This window comes from Podarcis raffonei, chromosome 7 (genome assembly GCF_027172205.1).
Source record: "Podarcis raffonei isolate rPodRaf1 chromosome 7, rPodRaf1.pri, whole genome shotgun sequence".
Lineage (NCBI taxonomy): Eukaryota > Metazoa > Chordata > Lepidosauria > Squamata > Lacertidae > Podarcis > Podarcis raffonei.
The window spans coordinates 30,509,761-30,534,924 of record NC_070608.1 but is presented as its reverse complement, the minus strand read 5'-3'; the positions used below and the strand labels follow the sequence as shown (position 1 = coordinate 30,534,924).

Here is a 25,164-nt window from a genome sequence, read left to right as displayed (position 1 = left end):
TGATTTTCCAATAAAAAACATCCAATAAAATATCCAATCATAATACTTCAATTAAAATAAAGTCTCTAGGACTTTAGTCAAATTTGTTTTTCCTGCCTTGTCAGGAGATGTTGGGGGATAGAACCTGCGATCCTCTGCATGCTAAGCAGATATTCTACTTCTGGACTTAGGCTCTTCTCCCAATCAGCTTAGGCAACCCTTTGCTGAAGTCCTGCTGAAAACTATCCTGGGGGTGGTGGTCCTCCTTCATATACCTGCTTTTTTTGTGTTTCCCAATTGGAAGTGGGGCTAGTTGCAGCAAGTGAGTAAAATGCCATTAGGGGTGGGTGTAGCTTGCCTTTAGGAGATCCTAGGCCCAATCCCTAACATCTTTTATTTCAGAAGTTCAGGTATCAGGGAATATGGTAGACCCTGGACAGGCACTGCACGTCAGTATAGACAACACTGGGCTAGTTTGACTTGGTATAAGATATAGGTAGGTAGCCGTGTTGGTCTGCCATAGTCAAAACAAAAACAAAAAATCCTTCCAGTAGCACCTTAGAGACTGACTAAGTTTGTTATTGGTGTGAGCTTTTGAAAGCTCATACCAATAACAAACTTAGTTGGTCTCTAAGGTGCTACTGGAAGGAATTTTTTTATTTGGTATAAGATGTCTTCCTATGGAATCAAAAGTGGTTCTTCCCACTTTCTCAGAAAGCCCCACTTATTTTGTGTGTGTTCTTTCATCTACTGCCATAAGTTTTCTAGTATAGAAAAAGTGCTGCCCCACACTTAAAAAGGACAGCACTGGTCATGATTTTAAAAGCCTAACAACCTGTGAATCCAGAGGATTGCTGAGCTGTTAAGCTAGTTTTACAAATGTCGCCACATTTATTAGTGCCTCATTATGAATTGTCTGCTTGCCTTCCAAATGAGTAAAATCCTCTATGTGTTTACAGTTTTGCTTTGTTTTTGTTTTTTAGTAGAGGGCAATTAATGACTCCTGGTTAAGAAGGCTTCTGATATCTGTTGCCTGCAGGCATTGCCCATGGGAGGAGTAACACTTAGAGTGTTGCTCCTCAGGACTTTCTTGAAGAATTGGATCCTGGCTTATCTGATGGTGGTGAGAAAGGAGTTGTCCTCTTGCTGGTGGGATGGAATGAGAAACGGGGAGGAACACAGCTTAGCTGTCACTAATGTCCTCATCATGCATTAATGGACCAGGTTCATTGATTTCATTTGGCAATGATGGGAATTCCTTCATGTTGATGCCGTGGGGAGATGTTGCTGATACTGGGCTAGATGGACCATTTGGTGTGACAGCTCTTTTATAAGCTCAGACAGCATCCAGTCTAGCAGAACGAATATGACCTACATTCCATCGCAAGACCAGAAGCAGCAAGCCAAGTAGGATGGTTGTGCTAATTTCAACAACAAAATGGGTGGCCCAGATAGGTTCCATGTTTGAATATGTTTATTTAGCAAACAGAGCTTCATCTATTCCTTTGCCCTCCATGCCCATGAAACTGTATCTCCCTTAAATGATCTCTCAGAAGCTTCAATAAAAAGGAATCTTTCTGACAGCTGTGCAATCATAATGGATTTCATTGACTTTCCAGTGAATAAAGTTTGGGATGACAGTTCGGTTGCACATCTGGTTTAATCCTGTTATCTTTTCCCATTCCTAAATAACAAAGATTGCAGCAATGCAAATGAAAAGAGTAGAAAGTGCTGCGTTTATGGCTTCATTTGTGCACAACAGATGATGCACAACAGAACTACCTGGGATAGCTCAGTTGGTAGAGCATGAGACTGTTAATCTCAAGGTCATGGGTTTGAGCCCCATGTTGGATGAAAGATACTTGCATTGTAGTGGTTTGGAATAGATTACCTTTGTGGCCCCTTCCAACTCTATAATTCTAAGGCTCTCTTCCTCTGTTCTTCTTTCCAAGGTACTCTATTATAATTCTGATCATCAGTCTGTACACTCCCTTAGTTTATATTTCATGCCATTGAGTCTTTTGTGTATGTTTTGGTTTGTTTCTGGCTATTTGGGTTTCCCCCCACTTTGTCCAGGGCCCTTTTCTAATTAATATATTCTAATTATTCTTCTTGTTAAGATCTTCCCTTTGTGTATGTGTGGTGCTGTTTTCGGTTCAGCTCTGTGAGCAGATTCAAATCAAAATGGAGCAAATCATCAGACTTGGGAGTTCTGATTTTATAATTTCCTGCTTAAAATGATATTGAAAAATAATACATGAAAAATGATTGACCACTCTGGGTTTTTTTTTTCTTTTTAAAATTTTAAACCAATTAGAAATAAACACAATTCAATTCATTCTAAAACTTGGTTGTTCATATGCCATTTTAGGACCAAGCAAATTAAATGAAAGCTACAGTGGGCATTCCTTGACTGTCAGCTGTTTCATTCCTTAAAGAGGAATCTTCTATATAAGGTGCATAAGCCCTTTGTTAGGGCTATGACAGTTACCATAAAGCTCTTAGGGGTATTATTCAGCTGATAGATCACGCATTCCTGCTGAATCATTTTGCATTTCATATTGAAGAGGCGGCAGAGATTCCCACCCCCCACCCCCAGAAAAATGCCGTAGGTTCTGAAACATTATTAGAGGATAATATCATTACAGTGAACATCCTCTGTTAATTTCCTGAGTACTTCCTCCATGTGAATTTATTTTGTCTCATATAAAACAGTATCGCACACGCACGCACACAACCTTGCTTAAAGGTATATTCACACTCCTTGCTTAAAACCCTATTTTGTCACTAATCATTAATTTTTTTGCCACACCTGATGGGTCATCTGCAGAAGGCTTCAGTTTTGTAATCCTTTGAAAGCCTCCAACAGAGAGCTGAGAGCTGGGAAGGAAAAGAGCTTGGAAATGATGGGTTCAGGGACAGTTTGATGACACAGAAAGGCAGGGGTAAGGAGCTGTGTTTGGGCTACCATTTCCATGATTCCTGACCACCCACCATGCTAGTTGGGGATCATTGGTTTAACCACACTTGAGCTGTCACAGGTTCCCCATCCTAGCAAAAGGGTGGGATGGAGGAGAAACAAGCTATTTTCTTGCATTTACCAGGTCTCTTGACATACATTAATTGAGGGGCCAATCCTATGCACATTTACCAGGGAGCAAACCCGCTGGGCATAGTAAGACTTGAGTCAGAGGACTGGGCTGTAAAATGCATAACCATTGCCTGTCTGCTTTGCTTTAACTACAGTGGTACCTCAGGTTAAGTACTTAATTCGTTCTGGAGGTCCGTTCTTAACCTGAAACTGTTCTTAACCTGAAGCACCACTTTAGCTAATGGGGCCTCCTGCTGCTGCCGCACCACCGAAGCACGATTTCTGTTCTCATCCTGAAGCAAAGTTCTTAACCCAATGTACTATTTCTGGGTTAACGGAGTCTGTAACCTGAAGCGTATGTAACCCGAGGTACCACTGTATTTCCATGCAACGTTGTCTGATTTAATCACTTAAGAATAGATATAGTCATGTGCTGGATTGAAATTAATACCTCTATGTTTGAAAACCTCTACATAAAATGCAAATAATGTAGGGAAGAGCTCTACAGCCTCCTGTATCTTCATCCTTGATTTTATTTGAAGCTGCCTTTTTTCTGTTGATCCAACTAGTGTCATATTGTTTACTCTTGACAGGAGTGCTCCAGAGCCTTGGGGCAGATCAAGGTCTTTCCCAGTCCTGCTTTTTAATTGTTTGTTTATATCCCTTAAGGCAGGGGTCAGCAAACTTTTTCAGCAGGGGGCCGGTCCACTGTCCCTCAGACCTTGTGGGAAGGGGGAAAAAGAACGAATTCCTATGCCCCACAAATCACCTAGAGATGCATTTTAAATAAAAGCACACATTCTACTCATGTAAAAACACGCTGATTCCAGACCGTCCGTGGGCTGGATTTAGAAGGCGATTGGGCTGGATCCAGCCCCCGGGCCTTAGTCAGCCTACCCATGCCTTTAGGTAAAAGAGGTGTGTATATCCATGCAAATTAACTGTGAAAGATCTCAGGTCCTGTTCCATGCCCATTTTTCACTTATGACCTTGCCATCTAGGCAGTGTGTCTCACTGATTCCCCCTCTATAAATAAATAAATAAATAAATCCACAAAACAAACCTCTAAACCTGGTCCAGGATACAGCATTGCATGTCATTTTAACATACATATGCAGAATCAGACAACATCTATTTAAATACACTGCAAAGTTTTGATGTAGTGTCTTTGTGTGCATAACGATAGTATATAGTATGTGGCTTACCCAAATCTGACTTTTTTCATGTGACCACTTAAAGTGATAACTCATGCTTGCTTTGTCACTGAAACATGTATATTGTTTGACAGGTACATTCATTGAGCTCTATCTGGGGCAGCTGACTTGGGACATCAAGGCAACCAAACCTTCATATGCATGTAGTAATTGAAATTACTTGTATGAGAAGCGTAGTTCTGAAAATCAGCTTGTTTGGAAAGTGTGTGTTAGTATGACCTGGGTCATATTAAAGAACTAAATTGTCTTTCCACATTCTCACTAGGGTCTACTTTATATTTCTACAGGGATGCTCTCTGGAAATATTTGAAAAGCTGTTTCCTTAATGGTTCTGTTTCAAGCTTACACTGTTCAATTTCAGCTTTTTACTTGCTGCTTTGAAAGCTCCTGATGTAAGAATACTTGCCATAAAGAAGCACCAATATCTGAAAATGCATCTGTTTCCTTTTGCAGATGTCATGATATCTCAGCTGGGACCAGTAAGAATGGACAAATGTTTAGTGTGTTGCACTAAAGCAAGAATTGATACAGCATCCTTTCTTATCTGTACAGCAGGTCCCACCAGATTCTATTTCAATAAAAGGAGAAGTGGTGATCCAAGTCAGATGATAGCAACTGCTATTTTTAAAAGAGATTGAGTAAGAAGTCAAATGATGTACCTGCTGGATCATAGTGTTGATTACTGAACCAACTCGCTGACTTTCAAGTCCTTGGGGTGTGTGGTTTATTTTCCTCGAATTTCAAGCCAACTCCAGCAAATGAACATGTTTGTTCTTTCTTTTTAATAAGTAAATACGTTCTGCAATTTAAATGTTCAGTACAAATTAGCTGGCATGTCATGGCTCTCGCCCAAATCTGCAATTTGAAGGTCTATAAAGTTTCAGTGACCCATGTTTGGCCGAAGCTCTGTTTGGGGTGGGGCATGGAATGGAGAAATTGGTATTATAGCTGGTAGAGGCGCACCTGAATCTCGGGCAGAAGTATTTCACAAATTTACTATGTGATCCTTTTAATGACAGGAACTGAAGCTGGGATCTTATACATATGAACCATGTGCTCAGTGTTCCCTCCCCAGCTTGGGTCATGAAAGACATGGTATTGTACAAATTAAAGGAGTTGTGGCACTTCTAATGCTTAAACATGCTTTAGCGTACAGTATTTCCAACACAACCACAATCTTCCAAGTGCAAAGTGTTCATAATAAAATGTCTGCATGTTCTGGTTATTTTCTTAGAGATCACTTCTGCCAATGGCAGGCAAGCTTTATTTCTAGTTGTCCCAACTCTTAAGCATATTGTTTGGTGTTTGAGACAGCCTAAGTTAGGTAAGCATAAAGGTAGAAGCAACAGCACAATTATCTATATGTCTACTCAGAGATAAGTCCCACTGAGCTCTGTGGGTCTTTCTTCCAGGAATATGGACATAGGGTTGCAGTTGAATAAATCTCATGAATTTATAAAAGACTTGTATCTTTTTATTATATTTAAATTACATTAGTCTCCTCACACGATAATTATGTATGAGGCTTTTAGGAAACCCTAGGCAATTCACTTATTGTAAATGGTTTGTTTTTCTTTGGGGGAAAATGTTTTGAAATCTAGCACTTCCAGCTAATGCAGTTACATGAAAAATTAAATGTGTTTTTATGGGATCTTCATAGTTCTTAAAGGCTTTCTGTTTCCTTAGAGAGAAAGAAAAATTCTAGTGAGAGGACTTGTTTCCTCATTTTCTTTCCAGGTACTGGGCCGTATTTATCTATACAGAGTGTCCTCTGCGCTTTCTTTGGCACTTCTTGGAAGTGTAGACTATGATCCGGAAGAAGCAGAAACAACATAGGGCACCCCAAACAAAGCATACACCTTGGTTTCTAGATCTGTCAAGTTAAAGACTGAGCTGAGATTTGAACTAAGAGTTTCCCAGATCCTGCTATTAGCCGCTGTATTACACGGGTTCTCTCCTTGGGTAGAGCTAAAATGAAGTAGTCACTTTAACTATGGAATTTCCTAAGAGGGGACAGTGTGCCCACCAGTACCTCCATGATGTCCATGCAAATGTCTCCATAAGTATCCCCACATCTATCAAGCAGAAGAGAGTGCTTCTTCTTCCTGTTCATTTCCTGCTTGACATCCAAGATATCTATTTTTAGGATCCACCCTATTCTTCTAATGATAAAGTGTTTTAACTGGTTTTATTTATGCATTTTTACATTGTTGTCACCCACCCTGGGACCTTATGATGATACAGATTTATGGCATCTAAATCCTCCTCCTAAAACACAGACAGCAGTGCATCCATTAACGCAGGTATCCCCAACCTTCAGCCCCCCAGATGTTTTGGACTACAATTCCCATCATCCTTGACCACTGGTCCTGTTAGCTAGGGATCATGGGAGTTGTAGGCCAAAACATCTGGAGGGCCGCAGGTTGGGGATTGGCCTGCATTAACAAAACAGTATAATCATTAGTATAATAAAAAGGGTAAAGTTCAGAAAATAGTCTTACTAATTCTGCCATCCTCCATATACAAGTGACTCTTTAGCTTAATTGACTAAATATGCCATAATGCTATCATTATCAGTTGTCCAGCAAACTTACTGCAATCAGCAGAGCAAGATGCAGTTTTCGGTGGTGCATGAGAACAGGCTTTGTAATAAGCTTTTTGCATTAACAGATTGCTGTAAGTCAGCAGCCTGGCAAGGAATAATTAGTGAACAACATTGGAGTGATGTGAAATTAGCACCAAGAGCCCAGTTATCATTTGTTTTTGAGGAGTGGCTTGCTGCAGCTGGTCTTTTGCCCAATTACTCAGAGGCTTTGCACATGAGTCTCTGAAATCATCCCTGGATAAAGGGATCAGACAAATATCAAATGGTAAATATGTTTACATGGAAGGAAGGATCAAAGTATGAAATTTTGATACAGGAAATTGTCTGATCATCGAATCCAAAGCAATTGTTCCTACGGTGTCAGCCCAACTTTGTTTGACTTGCATTTTGTTTATTTGCAAAAGCTTTTCTCTTTCACTGCTAATTTATTTATTTTTTAAATAGGATAAACAGTACATTAAGTTCTCACTTACCATTGTGTCTACCTTCTAGTGAGATGGCAGTCTGCTATGGAACCTTTGAAAAATCTTTCCTCCCCCTTGTCCCTTTCTTTGCCACCTTGCACCTGTTATATCCTTTTACAGTCAAATTATCTGCAGTATTTGTATTATTATTATTTATTATTAATATAATGTTAGTCACTTTATCTTGCCCAGGGCAACCCAAAGCAGCTTACAGCCAAACAAATAGACCAACAAACCCCATATAGATACATTAAAACCAAGAGGAAAGAGAAATAGAAACAGGGAGCCACTGCAGGAAAGGGCCTGCCACACATATACTGCAGATACAGTACAGTTGTACCTCGGGTTACATACGCTTCAGGTTACAGACGCTTCAGGTTACAGACTCCGCTAACCCAGAAGTAGTACCTTGGGTTAAGAACTTTGCTTCAGGATGAGAACAGAAATCGCGTGGCGGCGGCGCAGCGGCAGCGGGAGGCCCCATTAGCTAAAGTGGTACCTCAGGTTAAAAACAGTTTCAGGTTAAGAACGGACCTCCAGAATGAATTAAGTTCTTAACCCGAGGTATCACTGTATTGGGAAGAAGCTTTGAACAGCTTCAGGGTGCCACTCAAACTCCTCTCCTCTCCAGCTGCCAATCAAAGTCTCAATGAATAATTTGAGTGGGACAGAGGGCAGTTTCCCCTGTCCCTTCTAGGAAGCTTTTGTGCACTGGCTCCAAACAACATAGTTTTTCCCAGTGCTGTTTTGGCCTTGCCTGCTTGACCTATGAATCTGATAGCTTTCTAAGCCAGTGGTGTGGAAACACAGGCCCTGGGCCCCAAATGTAGACCTCCCTGACGCACTCCTCAGGCTGCACTCTTCACAGGCCTGGCTCCCCCCCCCAAGCCTTTTTTATTTTTTGCCTTGCATCATATTTCAAACTAGTGTTTTAGGGAGGCTTCCTATTGCTGTAAGTGAATTGCAGCCACACCAGTTCATCTGTCCTTTTACTTTCTCTTTAATAATGGCTATCCATGCAGGATGCCCCATTGGGTGAGTTTGATGGAGTTCAGTGGTTCAATGGAGACAACACTTCTTTCTTGGATCAGATGTAATTTGAAAGGAGCCAGAAGTGTGCTTTCCCCACTTTTTCTGTGCTCCCTTAGCTTCTTAGGAGGCTGTAGGCAGGGATGGGGAACAATGGTCTTCCAGTTGATGTTGGACTCCAACTCCATTGTCTCTTGCTGGGGGTGCTGGGAGTTGCTATCCAACAATATATGGAAGGCTGCAGGTTCCCCACCTCCTGAAAGAAGCATTCGGGTGATGGAGGGAAAGGGTTATCGGGGAGATCAGCAAGGGTCTACCTCCTCCCTGTCACCTAGATTTAGAACTTTGCAGGGGACAGCATACCACTCCTTTCCCATAAGAGGGGTTTGTAGTTTCCCCAAGGGCCACCATGCCTTTCATCGTGGTGCTTTATCCTCATCCCAAATGACACTTTCCAGGCCCAAGGCAGTCTGGGAAGGGGAAACAAAATGGTGGCTGGAGACACCAAAGAAGAACAACTTTGCCAGCTTGGTTATGGCCATTGCCACTTCTATAGGCAGCAGCAAAGAAGTAATTAAAAAAAAGGCCTACTACCACCTTACCACCTCTTTCTATCATTAGCCCAAAGGTGATGAATTTAGGCACACATTAGTATGATAGGACCAAATAATCAGGGTAGCATTTTAATTCGGCCCTAGAATGAGGTCTGTTAGCTATATGTGTTGCGGAGATGTGAGGGAAGCTAGAAATAAGTTTATTGAGAAATGTTTTCTCTGCTGGTGTGTGTGTGTGTTTGTGTAGCTTTGTTTTAATGAATTTTTGAGCCTTATGTTAGATCTTGTTTACAGCATTAACGTTAGTGTGTCATTGTTCAGGCTGATGGCCCTGCCGCATGCCATTCTCGGAAGTTCTGTCGGTGTGAAGCCCTGTGTGGATAAACTGCTCAGAGACATTCGATATGGCTATATTTAGCCCATATAAAATGTTGTACCTAATCCCCTTCCGCCAGCTTCTCAAATAACTGTTCACTTGGCTCCAGGAAGGCTCATGTAACTATTTGTCTCTTGTCTGATCGAAAGGAAGACTGGGGGCCGGCGGGGGGGGGGGCGGTGCGGGGAGACACAAGTAAAGAGGCTAAAAATAGGCAAATGCCTGTTGTTAGCAGGCTTATTTTAGGTGTATGATTCCATTTGAAAGCAGGAAAGATATGGAGGCTGAGGGGGCTAGGATAGCGATGGACGTGGATCGTTATTTCAGATCTCCTCATTCAACCATGAATTTGGAATTGATGTAAAGCAGTCTTCCTCAACCTGGAGCCCTCCAACAGACTCCAACCAATTTTCCCTTCTTTCTAGTTGAGAACCGCAGGCCAGTCAGATAAACCGGACACTCTGGGTAGACAATATTGTGCCTTCCAGATGTTGTGCAACTGCAGAAGCAGCTGATGCAGCACCAGTCTAACGTGCTTTGGCTGACCCATTAGCAAATGATGGACAGCCATGGCATTTTTCACCAGCTAAAGTTTCTAAACCATTTTTGATGATGTTAATTAATAGATTAACATCATTTTTAGATCAGCTTATTTTAACCTGGTGCCCTTCAGCTCCCACTACCCTTGAGCTTTGGCCATTCTAGCTGGCGCTGACAGCATCTGGTGTTCAACAAAACCTGAAGGGACACAGTTTAGCTATCCCTTCCCCAAAGCCTTCCATGATACAAGGTGTGAAATTGTCTTACCATTTGTACAAATCATCTAAATATTCCATATTTGTCTCCTTACTTCATGCCCTCCTATTATCCCTAATGTAGCTTTTGATTTTCTTTGGTTTTTCTTAGGTACTGCTATGTGGATACTGGTTAGCAATGACTGATGTGGAATCTACATATGCAGATTTCATTGCTTCTGGGAGAACTGGGAGAAGAAATGCCCTTCACGATATCCTTGTGTCCTCTGCAAGTGGAAATTCTAGTGAACTATCCTTGAAGTTATCAGAACTTGATATAAACAAAACTGGTAAGTACTAATCTGAAAGGTTAAGAGAAAAATCATTAATAAGTCTGCAAGGGACATCATTTATGGAAACAACATGCTGGACTTTAATGGCTTTTCACATTTATTGTTATTAATTTATTTACTTTTTTAAAAAAAGTCTTACCTGCTCTCTTCACCATAAGGTTCCAAAGCAGGCTACAAAAATTTAAAATTCAGTATTAAAAATTAGTCTTTAGCTGGTTTGTATATGAGGGCATTTTATGTACTTCTATCTAGTGCAAGGCCATAGCAGAATAGTAGACTAGGTTCATGAAATATGTTGCTGTATAAAAAGGACAATATCTCCTCTGCTTTTTTGAGTTAGTGCAGGCTACCACAACCCACCTACAGTATGCTAACTTCCCCCTTCAAAAACAGATGGATTGTCATTTAGCCTTTTAGGTGGCTGGTTAGTTTTGGCTAAGCTGGTGGGCCTATATTAGAGAAATATATAATAAAAATGTGCTTTGAGGAGTGCAATTGATAACCCTGGTTTACCAGCTAAGACTAAACCCACACTATCCATTTAAAACACTATTATACCACTTCAAACAGTACATCCATGTACAGCTTGCTAAGAGTTGTGGGGAGACCCCTATTCCTTTCACAGATCCTACAGTTCCCAAAAAACTCTCAGCACTCATTACAAACTACATTTCCCAGGATTCTTTGGGGAAGCCATGTCTATTAAAGTTGTATACTAGTACTTTAAATGTATGGTGCAGTTGTGGCCTAACGCATCCCATCAGTGCAAGGATTTCTGTCTGTGATTTCCTTCCTCTCCTCTCTCCTCTCTTGCTCTCTCCAGATCTGCTCTGGAGGGTTGGGAGAACCCCCAGAACAGATTTCGGGGACACACAGGAGGAGGGGTGGAGTTGCATTGCACAAGCAGATTCCCTTGCACTGATGGAAGGAGTTAGTTGGATACCACTCAGTCTTTCCAGATTCTACGAAGGAAGTTCTCTTCCCCCACCCTAATATCTCCACAATGGACAGGAGCTCTGTGATACGGAGAAAGTTTCATGGTCTTAATAAGAAGCACTTAAGTCAATCTGCTCGGCACAGGATTGGGGAAACTGTTGCTGTGCAGAATGTCATTGAGTGTTCTCATTGCTGACCAATGGCCATGTTGGCTTGAGCTGATGGGAGACGGTCTCCAACAACACCTTAGCAACTCAGAACCATCTACCATGAAGCTAACATACCCCAGGAAATCCTACCCGCAGAGCAATGATTTGGGTTTCTGGAAATTTTTGCATTGGAAATTTGCATCAGAATTTCCTTTTAGTTTTCAATTTCCTGATACCCTAGAGAGCGATCCAATTTGGCATGTTTATTTTGCTTGTATTTAGCAAACACAGCTAAAAACTGTGAAACTGCCAAGCTTGCCTAATACTGTATTTGCAGTTGGCATCCATTGATTCCTACTAATGAACTTATGAAACATATTTTCCTTTTTACATTTTCCATCCACATCACTGCAGCAGAGTAGCCTTGTAATTACGGTGGGGACAATACTTGTCGGGTCCTGGGTTTATTTGGCCACTTGCTCCATGGGGACTCTCTAGGTAAGAAGGCATGTACAGGGAGCAAAGGGCAAACGCCTTCCCTTTCATGCCATTCTCGCATGCCTCTGCGAGGTTTCTATACTCTTAGGTACCATAAAGAGGAATGCAGAGGTGTGAGGCAACCCTCCCCGCGCTCAAGGGACAGAGCTGCAGCAGGGAATAAAATGACATTTTATTTCTATCTGCTATTTCCCATGTGTGGGGGTGCGAATATTGGCTGTGTTACTGTGTCTGAAAAAACTTGTTTCTATTAAACTGACACAAGTTATGACAGCTCTACCTAAGCATGGAATTTCTTGGTGTAATAAAGGTTGTATGGGAAGTGGCTGAAATCACCTCCCAGTTCCTGGGAACAGCTTGCGGAGAGATCCACTAGTGAATATTTGCAGAGTGGTTGGAATATGAGCGCAAAAGAGAATTCGTCCCTCCTGTGGGATTCTATTTGCCATAACATAAATGCCATGTTCTTAATTTTTCTGAATGGTACTGGGGAAAAGCTAAGGGTTTTCCCATCACTCCTTTGATGCCAGTGTAGTGTAGTGTAGTGGTTAAGAGTGGTAGACTTGTAATCTGGTGAACCGGGTTTGCGTCTCCGCTCCTCCACATGAAGCTGCTGGGTGACCTTGGGCCAGTCACACTTCTTTGAAGTCTCTCAGCCCCACTCACCTCACAGAGTGTTTGTTGTGGGGGAGGAAGGGAAAGGAGAATGTTAGTCGCTTTGAGACTCCTTTGGGTAGTGATAAAGCGGGATATCAAATCCAAACTCTTCTTCTTCTTCTTTTAAATAATAATAATTCTAGCAGCTAAATACAATAAGCTGGATGGCATACACAGTTGCATGAGTGCATGGACCTTCACAGTTATAACATGACATAATGCTTACGTCTCAAGCAATGTACATCCAAGTGTGAAGTACATCACACGTTTCTGTATACCCACAGAACTTCCATTCTTCTTTATGTACTCTAAATTAGCTAGTTACCAGGCACATTTTTTAAACTCACTGACTATTTAAGAAGCCAAACCAAACACCCATCCATGTCTTTCAGTGCCATGGAATTTGCAGGCTTAAACTAGATTAGTCTGGAGCATGGGTAGGCAAACAAAGGCCCGGGGGCCGGATCTGGCCCAATCGCCTTCTAAATCCAGCCTGCGGACGGTTCTACATGAGTAGAATGTGTCCTTTTATTTTAAATTCATCTCTGGGTTATTTGTGGGGCATAGGAATTTGTTCATTCCCCCCCCCCAAAAAAAATATAGTCTGGCCCCCCACAAGGTCTGAGGGACAGTGGACCGGCCCCCTGCTGAAAAAGTTTGCTGACCCCTGGCTGGAGGGTAGGACCCGTACCAACGACTTCAAGTTACAAGAAAGGAGATTCCAGCTAAACATCAGGAAGAACTTTGACAGCAAGAGCAGTTCAACAGTGGAACGGACTCCCTCAGGAGGTTGTGGATTCCCCTTCCTCGGAGGTTTTTAAGCAGAGGTTGGGTGGCCATCTGTCATGGATGCTTTAGCTGAGATTCCTGCATTGCAAGGGGTTGGACTAGATTACCCTTGGAGGATCCCGTCCAACTCTATGATTATGTGGTCTGGATGTTCTTTCACCACTGCTTAATTATTATTGTTTCCTTACAGAAGGGGAAGGAGATGCACAGAGAAATCCCACTGAGCAAACTGGGGAAGCCCAGGGGGAAACAGCAAAGCAAGAAAGTTGACATCCTACTCTGACCGACAGCCGCAACTGTGGGATGTTTTCGAATTGCAAAAGCCTATTGGGAAAAAGGTATTTTGTGAGCAAGCTGATTGAACACAAAATGAAAATGGATGCGCCTCGTTCCTGGGAGCTGCCCGGTCCAATGCTGAAAGGGGCAAAGGAGGCTGTAGCAGCAGACAGAACTTTCTCTACCTCTGTTAGCAATGGTTGAGACTTGGTTGCTCATCTCGAGACTCTCTCAACATGGATCTCACCACAAATGACCACTTGATGAAATGCTCGTAGGAAGTAGAGCAAACTACATCGTGTAGCAAACGGCCCTCAACTCACCAGAGGCTTGAATTGCATTGTATGACAATGGCTCCAGTGATCTTCAGAGGTTGTCTGACCTTCAGAGGGTGTTCACCTATTAAAATCACCTGTCAAGGAAGCACCGTTGGTTTGTTTTTTTAAGAACTCTGCTTCTGTGTTTTATATTGTACAGTTTAGATGCGCCACACTGCCCCTTCTCAAAATGCTTATGAAGGCAACTTCTGTGACTGTGATTTTTTTATACCACTTGTTTTAAAAGGGCTAGGGTTTTATTTTTGCATAGTGTGGTGGGTTGTGCACATGATAAGATTATCAAATCAGCTGCTAACCTGATGAAACTGCATTCTTTCATTTATAAGAACATACAGTGTAATTAACGTATAGTCTGGTGTGTCTTGTTGTTTTCTCAGTACAGTTTGGTCACTTTGCTTGTAGATGGTTGGAAATCCAAGATTCAGACAGAATCTTTTATTTAATCTCATCCCTTAGGGAACTGGCCTTTTCCACTAAAAAGCCAAAAAAACAAGCATGATGTTAGTGCTGAGGTTTTAAGAGCAAACGTATCAGTACAACTTTTTTTTTAAAGGAGAAATAATATGTTGGGAGCTAATGAAACAGAAGCCCCAGAAATACTTGTGCCCTGAAATGAAACATAAATTTATTGTAGTGTTTAGAACTGGGGTCACCTTTTCTCTCAGCAGCTGAGATTGGAGTTAAACATGAATATTCCTGTGGCAATCAAGTGGAGCAGCAATCACAAGTCCCCCTTCCCATCCCAATTTGTTTTCTTTATTTTTATTTTTAAGTGATGTCCTGTTTTCTTCTTGTTTCATATGTTATGCACTTTTTTAAATGTTTATAAACTTTACTAAAGGACTAGTGTAATTTTGCTTTCTAGTAAATTTGAACGTTGGTTAATGAAACAACCTTTACTGTTGTGGCCACGGCTGTTTCTACAATATATACATATTGTGGTTAGTTGTCACTTAGAGGTTTTTTTGTGTGTGAGATGTGTAAACTCTCTAATCAGTATTGAGTTGAGTAATTAGTGTTGAATAAATAACAAACCCAGCAGTATGTTTATGGCTCGTTAGCACAGTTTGCTCCTGCTACACCTCTAGTCTATTTAGAAGGTCCTTTCCTTGATGCTTAACTAGCTATCAGACTCCTATTTTAATTGAAGAACAGTCCACTTATGGTTGAGGTGTGACTTTAAACATGCACAACCTAATTAGAAATGTGTTTTCCATTCTGGTGACCTGCTTCTCTTATGTTTCATTTCATCTTTACCGTCACATATGCATACATTTTTAAATAAGAACACTAATTGTATTAGACAGAGATCAATAAAAGTGACAAGTCTGATACACGAGTTTGGTTTCTAGGAAAGCTTCCATGATGCATATTTGACATGCATGTGTAAAGTAGGTGGAAGAGAGATCTTAGTCCACTGGCCAATTTTTTTGAAAAACAATTCAGTGCCTGCTGGTTGCTGAGATTTTTTGCCAGGAATGCTTGACTGGGCACTTATATTTTTTAAGGAAATGTGCATTGTTGGGATCACTCAAGACAGATTAATTTATGCCAACTATTAAAGAGAACTTGAGTCTATAGAGTATGTGTGTATATTAAATTTATAAGCAAATCACAGAGATTCTAAGGTGTGGGAGCTGTGGACAATAGTGGCATGGGAGATACGGAAGGAAGAAACAACACATTCAGGCTGAGAGGTTCCTGCCCAGTAGACCTCATGTTTCTCAAAAGGTGGCAGGGGAGAAGAAGCAGTGGGCAACTTAAGAAAATCCAAGAGGTAGGATTGGTTTGACAGGAAGGGAAACAACTCAGGTTGGTATACAATTTTGAGTATCTTTGAGCAACAGATTAAAGGAGTATGGAGTCCCAATAACATGAGTTACACATTGGTGAGAGGTTAAAGTCTCTCAGACTAGTCTGGCTATACAGACCTGGGATGCAAGTATAGGTCTCAGGCATCACACACCATTCTGAGTTCCTTCCTCTCTGTCATCTGTTAAGTCACTCTCTTTCTAGTTCTCTCTGCAGTCTTCAAAACTCTGCAATCAGAAGACACACACACAGAGAGAGAGAGAAGGAGCAGCTACTACGGGCAACATTTTGAGCAGCAGGAAGTTCTACAGCATGTTGTTGGACTGCGACTTCCATCAGCCCCAGCCAGCACGGCCAATAGGGATAATACCAGTTGTAGTCCAACAACTGCCAGAGGACCACAGGTGGGCCATCCCTGGCTTATCGGGTGCGTTGAGTTGATTGCTCTGCCAACCTCACTTGATTTGCTCCAGAAGCATTTCCACAATTGTTTTTAAAGCAAAAAAAAAAAAAAAGGTGGGCAAAAGTGAGCAAGTAGAGCCTGATATAAAGGGATTTGCTCAATAGATGCAGATTTTCTCAGTCTACACCTGCAAACATAGTGGATGACTTCTCTAGAGATGCAGAAAGTTGAACCAGCTGATATGGTAACTATTTTCTCTGAATATAGCATAGGTGGCAAAATTGCGACTCTCCATGTACCGGAGAATATAGGAAATTTGAGTGGAGACACACAAAGTAGTCTTACACAATTTTAGCATATTGTATGGATGAACTCTCACTGGAGAACATAAGAAGAGCCTGCTGGATCAGGCCAATAGCCCATCTATTCCAGAATCCTGTTCTCATATTGGCCAACTAGATGCCCATTAGAAGTCTGCAAGCTGAAGCATTCTGCGCACCTACAATTCCCAGCTACTGTTTTTCAGAGGCATACTATGACAGTAGAGGTAGAACGTGGTCATCATGGAACTGAACCATTGCTTGGACCCCAGGTTCTTGCAAACTTGATACTATTTCTACCCAACCCATTCCCAATTTTCAGCTGTGAAGTTTAATGAATAGGCAAGTAGAAACAAAAACAGATGGAGAAATAGAAAATGTTTCAATATATTTTCCTTTTCTCTTTCATAGACGCTAATTGATCCAACTGTCTCGCTTGCAAATACTGTTCCAGGAAAACAGAACAACAGTTGCATACACACAAAAAACAGACTTTCTAGACAGGCCATTTAGTGTTATGTATAGTCCTTGTTCAGAGGAGCTTCAGCTTAGCCTTCGGAGAAATACACTAAGCCCCATAGCTGGAATAAGGTAGATTTACCATATACAGTTGTACCTCGGGTTACATATGCTTCAGGTTACATAAGCTTCAGGTTACAAACTCCGCTAGCCCAGAAATAGTACCTCAAGTTAAGAACTTTGCTTCAGGATGAGAACAGAAATCGTGCCACCGCGGCGCGGCAGCAGCGGGAGGCCCCATTAGCTAAAGTGGTGCTTCAGGTTAAGAACAGTTTCAGGTTAAGAATGGACCTCCAGAACGAATTAAGCACGTAACCAGAGGTACTACTGTAATCTGATGGACCTATACTCATAAGTAGCTCTAACTATTGCCATTGGGATTTACTTATAGAATAGAAATAAATGTCACTTCTCAGGAATGTTGTAAAGTAAGTATAATACACACCATTTCATGGGAGCATGTTATATTTATTTAAGGTGTTTCTATTCAGCTACTGTAACCAGAGAGCCCTTAGGCTATTTGCATTCAGAAGCAAACAAAAACAATGCCCAAAATATGCAAGGGTGGTGTGCATGTGGTTTTCTTTCCACTAGAGATTTATCCAACCCTCTGCAGCCTTCCTGGCTGCTTGTGCTGCTTAATCTAGAAAAAAATCCACTGGGAGAAGTTACTTCATGATGCCTTACTCTGGGTTTTGACTGAAGCACAGGCACCTGGGAAGGCTGCTGAGTGCAGACCACTGTTGAGATTATTTGTTACAATATAAGAAAGGACACAAATTTCCCTGGGCCACCTCAGAAGTTCGAGAAGCGCACTGAACGTCCCCCACTCCGCCTTGAGAATGCCCTTTGATTTTTTAAAAAAAAAAACTTACTGTTTTCAATATATAGTACACAGCAGCCACATTCAAATAAGCATGTGAGTAACAATAAAAAAAACGCAACACAATGTCAGGTTGCTCACTATGTACACATACAGTGGTGCCTCGCAAGACGAAATTAATCCGTTCCGCGAGTCTCTTCGTCTTGCGGTTTTTTTCGTCTTGCGAAGTACGGCTATTAGTGGCTTAGCGGCTATTAGCGGCTTAGCGGCTATTAACGGCTTAGCAGCTATTAACGGCTTAGCGGCTTTAAGAAAAAGGAAACAAACTCGCAAGAACTCGCAAGACGTTTCGTCTTGCGAAGCAAGCCCATAGGGAAATTCGTCTTGCGGAACGACTCAAAAAATGGAAAACTCTTTCGTCTTGCGCGTTTTTCGTCTTGCGAGGTACCACTGTATCAGCATTCAGAAAAGGAGGGGCAATACAGAAAGATCTTGGCACAGAAGTCAGTGCTACAAGACAAAGATGAGACCAACTGTTGGTGCAAAAAAGTGTCTTGGTGTCTCCATAGCCACAGGCCTTCCACTGATCCAGTTCAGACAGGCTTTGTGCCAGCCTGATGCTGTCAGTAATTTTCCCCCCCCTGATAGAGCTATATTCCAAATGTGGTTGTACCAGCTTTCTGGAGGATAAAGTCAGATGACTTACTCCGTGTGGCTACTAAGAGCTAAGTCATCAAAACTTGGGGCCCTAGAAGAGCTAGCAAAGGTGATTTAGGATCCTGATGGGCAGCAATTCCCAGTAAGATAAAAAGAAAAAAGCCAAATTCAGCACCATAGGGATAGGGCCACCATATATGCATTCAAGAACCCCATTTGCTGCATGCCCTGCCCTCCAACAACTGGGAGACAGATTACTATTAAAACATCTTAGGACAACAAGAGTTAAGATGTCAGCAGTACATCACTTTTACCCTTTGATAATTTCCTAATGTGGTTTCTTTTCTCATTCATTGATGGAGAATGGTAAAAATAAGAATAAAGGAGACGTTTGTGGCTCAGCATTAGCAGAGGTGCTCCAGAGAACGTGCTGTTATGGGTTGGCTTTGAAAGGCAATGTGTAGAGGCAACTCCCCTGGAGACTGTTTATTCGTGTCAAGGCCCATTTCCTTGTTTCATCATGAAGCCCCATGTCGACAACAGAAGGCGCTGCCTACCACAATCCACAGAAGCTTCTCCAGGATGGTTACCGAGTCCTCAGAGACCTTCTGAGCTTAATGAGCATTGCGTTATTATTAACATGTTGGTTTTGTGAAGGCCCTCCCTTCCTGAACAAAGCTTTTCTTTATAGAATAAACACTGCAGTATACACACTGGTTGCTCTTTACACGCCTCATTTGTCGTTCTGTCCAACCGCAGCTAAGGGCCACACAACATATGGCATTAATTGCATGTAAGCTCTGCCCACTGCAGGGAAGGGGGCAAGCGAACAGGAGTTTCTCTGCATTGGCTAATAAGGTTGGGGGCTGGGGGCTGTAGTGGGGGAGGGAAAATAGTTAACCTTCTCTTGTGCTTCCTCCTGCTTCTCCTACTCCTAGGGCAGCAATCTCCATTTTTTGAAATGTGCCTGTTAATTGCTCACATGCAGTGAAGTTCCAATCTATTCAGGCTATATCTCAGCCTTTCCCCACCTGATACCCTCCAGGTGTTTGGGGCTACAATTCACATCATCCACGGTCATTGGCCATGCTGACTAGGGCTGGTGGTCTTTGGGAATCCAAAGCAGCTGTAGATCACCAAGAAAGGAGAAAGCTGCTTAACTTGTTCCAATCTAGAGCTCTCCATGAGCTTCGGTATTTAAAGGTATACTGTGATGACTACGAGGAAGGCACTTGACTTTCTGAAAGGGTCCTTCTGTAATACATAAAGCTGTACGAATAATGAAAATATACCCTCCATTAACGAAACTTCACATTTCGCTTGATTGACTCGAAACAATTTGTATCACATCCTTCATTGCAGTGCTATAGTGCCTTTTACTTTCATGATTAATAATAGAATCACAGAATTGTTAAGGGACCTTGAGGGTCATCCAATCCAACCCCTTGCAGTGCAGTAATCTCAGCGAGAGAATCCCAGGCATATTACTTTCACTTTCATTTAGCGCAATACCAGAGGTTTTCAACATATCCAATCCAAGCATACTGTATCAATAGAGCAGCATGCCCCGAGTAGGACACTATATTTCACTAATCCCAACTGGTAATATAGGTGAAGATAAGTTGAAATGGTTGGATATGTTTATCCTAGAGAAAATAAAATTAACACATGATGTAACAGCCACCTTCAAATATTTGATAAGCTGCTACATGGATGATAGTGCAAATCATCTGTTTTCTATGATTCTGCTGCTACAGAGGGCAGTAAAAAAAAATCAGCCACAGAACCAGAGTAGGCAAACATAAGACAAAAACCTTTGGGGTACAAATATGCCTATTTCCCTTCTTTAAAAGGTTTGGAGTGATGTGCAAATGTGGCAAACTAAACATAAGATAGAAAAAAAATGAGAAAAGAAAAGAAAATTGAGAGGTTTCTCCATCCCTAGATAATCAGGCGCTGTGACACCTGAATATAGAAACTAGGGTTGGGCCAAAAATCCCCAGAAAAAAATATACCATGAATTTTCTCCCTTCTCTCACCAAACTGTTGGAGAAATTCAGTGTACACACCACAAATGAAGAATAGTCAGTGAAATGTCCTCTCTCCAATGAGGTGGAGAATTGCAGCTGCAATTGCATGCCCACTTTTCATTTTCTTTGATAATATTGCAATAATGTTAAAAGAAATTATATTGACCCGTATTCTAACAACATAGTTTTATTGATTCAGTATTAAATTAGTCAAAACTTTCTCAGAAGAACACTGTTGGAAAATTCTTCTGGAGGCCATTCAACAAAACCCTCTCCCCACCTCAAATTTTGCTGTCTGCAAATAGGGTGTAGAATTTAGGGACGCCATTTTTGCTCACATTATGTCAGTATGGAAGATGCAGAAAATTAGAAGCTTATTTCTCATCCATAGTCCTCATTTAGGCAAGTCTAACAAAGTAGCACACACATGCCCCCTAGTGGTTACTATTCCTTTAAAAAATAATTTTTATTTCTTTGAAATCTGCTAACAAGCAATGAAAACTTGCTTTTCACCAGCATAAATTCTTATGGCTGTGTATGATATTTTCTTGCAAATTTATAAAACAGTTCATGTCAATATTTGACAGAACACAAATGGCAAGTTCTTAGTTCTTTTTACCATCAAGAAAGAACACTTGGTGTACTCTAGTAATGACTATTTCTTCTCAGGAGTGTGGCTTTTTTAGATGAAGTAACGATATAGCTGAGTACTTCTAGTTTTCAGTTTTCCTTGCTGTTGATTGCTAGAAAATATGAATAAATTGTATCTAAAATTAGGATGAGTTATCTTTTTGTATGACCTCACTAACTCTTAAGGCTACCATCCTATTCCTAAACTGGGAGTAAACCCTATAAAATTCAATAGGATTTACCTTTGAGTAGGCATGGTTAGGGGACGCGGGTGGTGCTGTGGGTTAAACCACAGAGCCTAGGACTTGCCGATCAGAAGGTTGGCAGTTCGAATCCCTGTGACGGTGAGCTCCCGTTGTTCGATCCCTGCTCCTGCCAACCTAGCAGTTCGAAAGCACATCAAAGTGCAAGTAGATAAATAGGTACCGCTCCAGCGGGAAGGTAAATGGCGTTTCTGTGTGCTGCTCTGGTTTTTCCAGAAGTGGCTTAGTCATGCTGGCCACATGACCTAGAAGCTGTACGCGGCTCCCTCAGCCAATAAAGCGAGATGAGCGCCGCAGCCCCAGAGTCGGCCACGACTGGACCTAATGGTCAGGGGTCCCTTTACCTTTACCTAAGCATGGTTAGGATTGCTCTGTAACCACAACAGGCCACTCTTATGCATACTCTCCCATGATATATATTATTGCACACATTAGTGCACTGTTTCAGTAAAGTGCAATTTACATCAACTCACATAAAAATTCAACTGAACATAATTTCTCCTCCATCATTGGGGGAAACAAAGATAAGATTTCCTATTTTGATACTCAAAATGAAGAGCTAGTACTAGAAGACTATAATATCATGCTGCCATACATCCAGACATGTATGGCGGCCCATATCAGACGTTTTTCGTGAAAAATAGATTTGTGAGATTTTGCCAAAAAAGGCTCAACAACTTTGAAATCACCAACCAATGCTCAGGCCTCTGATCTTTCTAGCCTCCCATGCATTGCAATTTATCACCTCTAACAGCACCCCTTATGCTCTTAAAATGTTGCTTGTCTGCTTACTCATTTAGTTAGTGAAAGCCATGCTTCCCACCAACTGGTGTTGTTTCTCCTTCCTACAGGTACAAATTTAACTTCACCTCACCATCTCTCACCACCTCACCTCATGTAAATATATCTTGTCAGACTGATGTCGACCAACCCAATGTGGTCTGTCATCTCAGGAAACCAGTCTTAAGATATCATCTGAATGGCTTACGTCCTTACAATATTACAACTGACTTTGTCTGCTTACCTACTCAAATAAATGAGTAACTGACATATCCTAAGAGGAATTTTTGCTCCAAAAGGCTAAAGATCTTGAGCATCTGTGTTTTTATTCGTGCTGTGCTAAAAATGTCTCCTGCATTCCCCCCCCCCATTTTTTGTCAGTTAAAGGGGGGGGGATGCATTTGAAAATATCAAAATTGAGACAAAAAATAGTGAAATTCTCTAATTTAGAGCGTCTCCACCCCCATCGTTCTGCCCGGACACTGAGGTTCAGTGCCGAGGGCCTTCTGGCGATTCCCTCACTGCGAGAAGCTGAGTTACAGGGTACCAGGCAGAGGGCCTTCTTGGTAGTGGCACCCACCCTGTGGAATGCCCTCCCACCAAATGTCAAAGAGAAAAACAACTACCAGACTTTTAGAAGACATCTGAAGGAAGCCCAGTTTAGGGAAGCTTTTAATGTTTAACAGACCACTGTATTTTAATACTTTGTTGGAAGCTGCCCAGCGTGGCTGGGGAAACCCAGCCAGATGGGCGGGGTATAATTATTATTATTACTACTACTACTACTACTACTACTACTACTACTACTACTACGGTAGTGGGCAGGGTTTTATTGTGCTTACCTTACCTTTTTTTGCACATAAGTTGTATATAAATCAAATCATTATTATCATTATCATAACATCAAGATGGTCCAGGGGAGTTTGTGAGTATCCTTTCTTTCACTGTGCAATCCAGTTTTCCACAGATTGCCATTTACTCCAATTCAGCAGTAAAGAGCGGGTTTTCGCAGGGAAAGCTTCAGGGAACAAAAAAAACTTGCTCCGACCTGACGCTTTGAAGTGTGGGCCTGTGCCTAGAAATGAGGCACAAAAGGAAGTCTGGATGAGCCCCATGTCAACAGTGGTCGGCACTCTGCAGTATTCCCAGGTGCCCACACTTCAATCAAAACTCAGGGTAAGACATCATAAAGTAACTCTGACCATGTGCCAGGAAGCTGCAGAGTGCTGCAAAAATGTTTACTGGAAAGAAAACCACACACACCACCCTAACAAACCTTGGATACCTTGCAATAAAAAGTTAAGCTTGAAACTCCACATCAGTGGAGATTCTAGCGTGCCTTGAGAAGGGGGCAGACAAATGAAAGCTTCTTTTCTAAAGGAAGAAAACACTCAAGGAAGTGGAGGTCACTTTTTGGCACAGTTAAAATAAACCTCTGCCAAAAGACTTGAGTTTGAGGGCGAATTGACATCTTGATCTACTTTCTACCCATATGCTAAATCTGTATCTAATCCAGGCGGCAGAGAAAGGCTAGGTAGGAGCACTGAAATCCAGTTTTCTGCGAGAAGTTTTTTTTTGAGTGCAGAAAATCTTTCAGTCCTGATGGTGTGTTTCTCACACATTCTCTACATTCTGAACTGGTAAATCTGAGAAACAGGTTTGCCATCCTCATCTCTGAGAACTAAGCCTCTGTCTCCGGTAACGTTATTTCTGTGTGAGTTTTGCATTCCTGTAAGGTTCTCTGGGGAACCATAGAAAGCACTCACAGCCTACCGTATTTGTTCTGCATGCTGAGTCGCTATAAAATATTTAGCAAACTTTCTGCAGGGCATCCTTCTCATCTCCAAAAATACTTTGGTGGAGATTGCAGGCCACAAAACTAGGCACATTCTCAAACTATTGGCTTTGTAGTCATGCTGACTGATTGCTTTGTTTTCCCTTTGGGGACTAGTACGATTAGAAATACTGCAATAGCTTCCTATCTATTTGGCTGAAAGTGCATCTACAGTAATACCAATAACTTATGTAACATGACTATGCTTCCCAGAAACCCACTGTTGTGTAAAGAACTTGGGGTTGGAGGGTTGGATTCAAACAGTTCCATGGTAGGTGAGGGGGAAACAATGTCAGGCCCCTAAAGTAGTATACACTAGGAGGCTGTTGGTACAGGAGGTATAAAAGTAGAATTCCTGGGTGCCAAGATCCAAGTTTGGGGCAAGTACTCTTTGATGAAAGAACCTGAGCTGAGATTTAAAATCACAAAATATGCAGCAAAGTTAAGTGTGGAAATATAGGCTGTTAGAGCTTTAAAATACGCCCTTCTAAGTTCCTTCCAAAGTTCCCCACTTTGCCTAGCATAGAACAAGACAACACATTTGGCAAGTTAAAAATGTATTACTTACAAACTCTCCAAAGGTCAAATTCATGTGCATTCAGAAAAAGTCGCACAAGCAGCAAAATTTTGGCTTAGTTACAGTGGTGAAAGTTCCTAAAATATTGGTATAGAGAGGCTTGTTAGAGCCATGAGTGGAAACAAAGGCTTGATTAATGCATGTTGGCTATATGAGGCTGGTTATCCCACAGATGCAACTTCTTATAACAGAACAGAGAACAATAACTAGGCTTTATTTAATAGGAAGAGCAAAAGAGAGAAGGAAGAGGAAGCGAATGGGCATTTTGCCCTATACAAATGGCCAGTGCTGGGCAACCAATATGAATTAGGAACATAGCAGAGGCAAAGACTTAACGCCTGCTTTGCTAGGGTTGCAGTCTGGATCAGGCCCCCAATGCTCGCAATTTGTTTTTGTTTTTAACCTATAGGGCACAGATATTGAGCTAATGTATTATTTCATTTAGTGAGTCCTTCTCTTCCAGTTTTACATTTT

The 25,164-nt window shown here is 41.6% G+C and overlaps 1 protein-coding gene and 1 non-coding gene across 3 annotated transcripts in view; both read left to right on the top strand.

Moving 5' to 3' along the window:
• Positions 1-14,127, top strand: part of PKIA (cAMP-dependent protein kinase inhibitor alpha) — a 36,227-nt gene extending 22,100 nt beyond the window's left edge. For both annotated transcript variants that reach the window (XM_053395796.1, XM_053395795.1), the window contains 2 exons: positions 10,219-10,396; positions 13,619-14,127. In XM_053395796.1, coding sequence (XP_053251771.1) covers positions 10,246-10,396; positions 13,619-13,698 — 231 coding nt within the window. In that variant the 5' untranslated portion in view covers positions 10,219-10,245 and the 3' untranslated portion in view covers positions 13,699-14,127. The remainder of the gene's footprint in view (positions 1-10,218; positions 10,397-13,618) is intronic.
• TRNAN-GUU (transfer RNA asparagine (anticodon GUU)) lies at positions 1,760-1,833 on the top strand. Its single transcript has one exon. It is a non-coding gene; the product is annotated as a tRNA-Asn (tRNA).
• Positions 14,128-25,164: the final 11,037 nt, after the last annotated feature.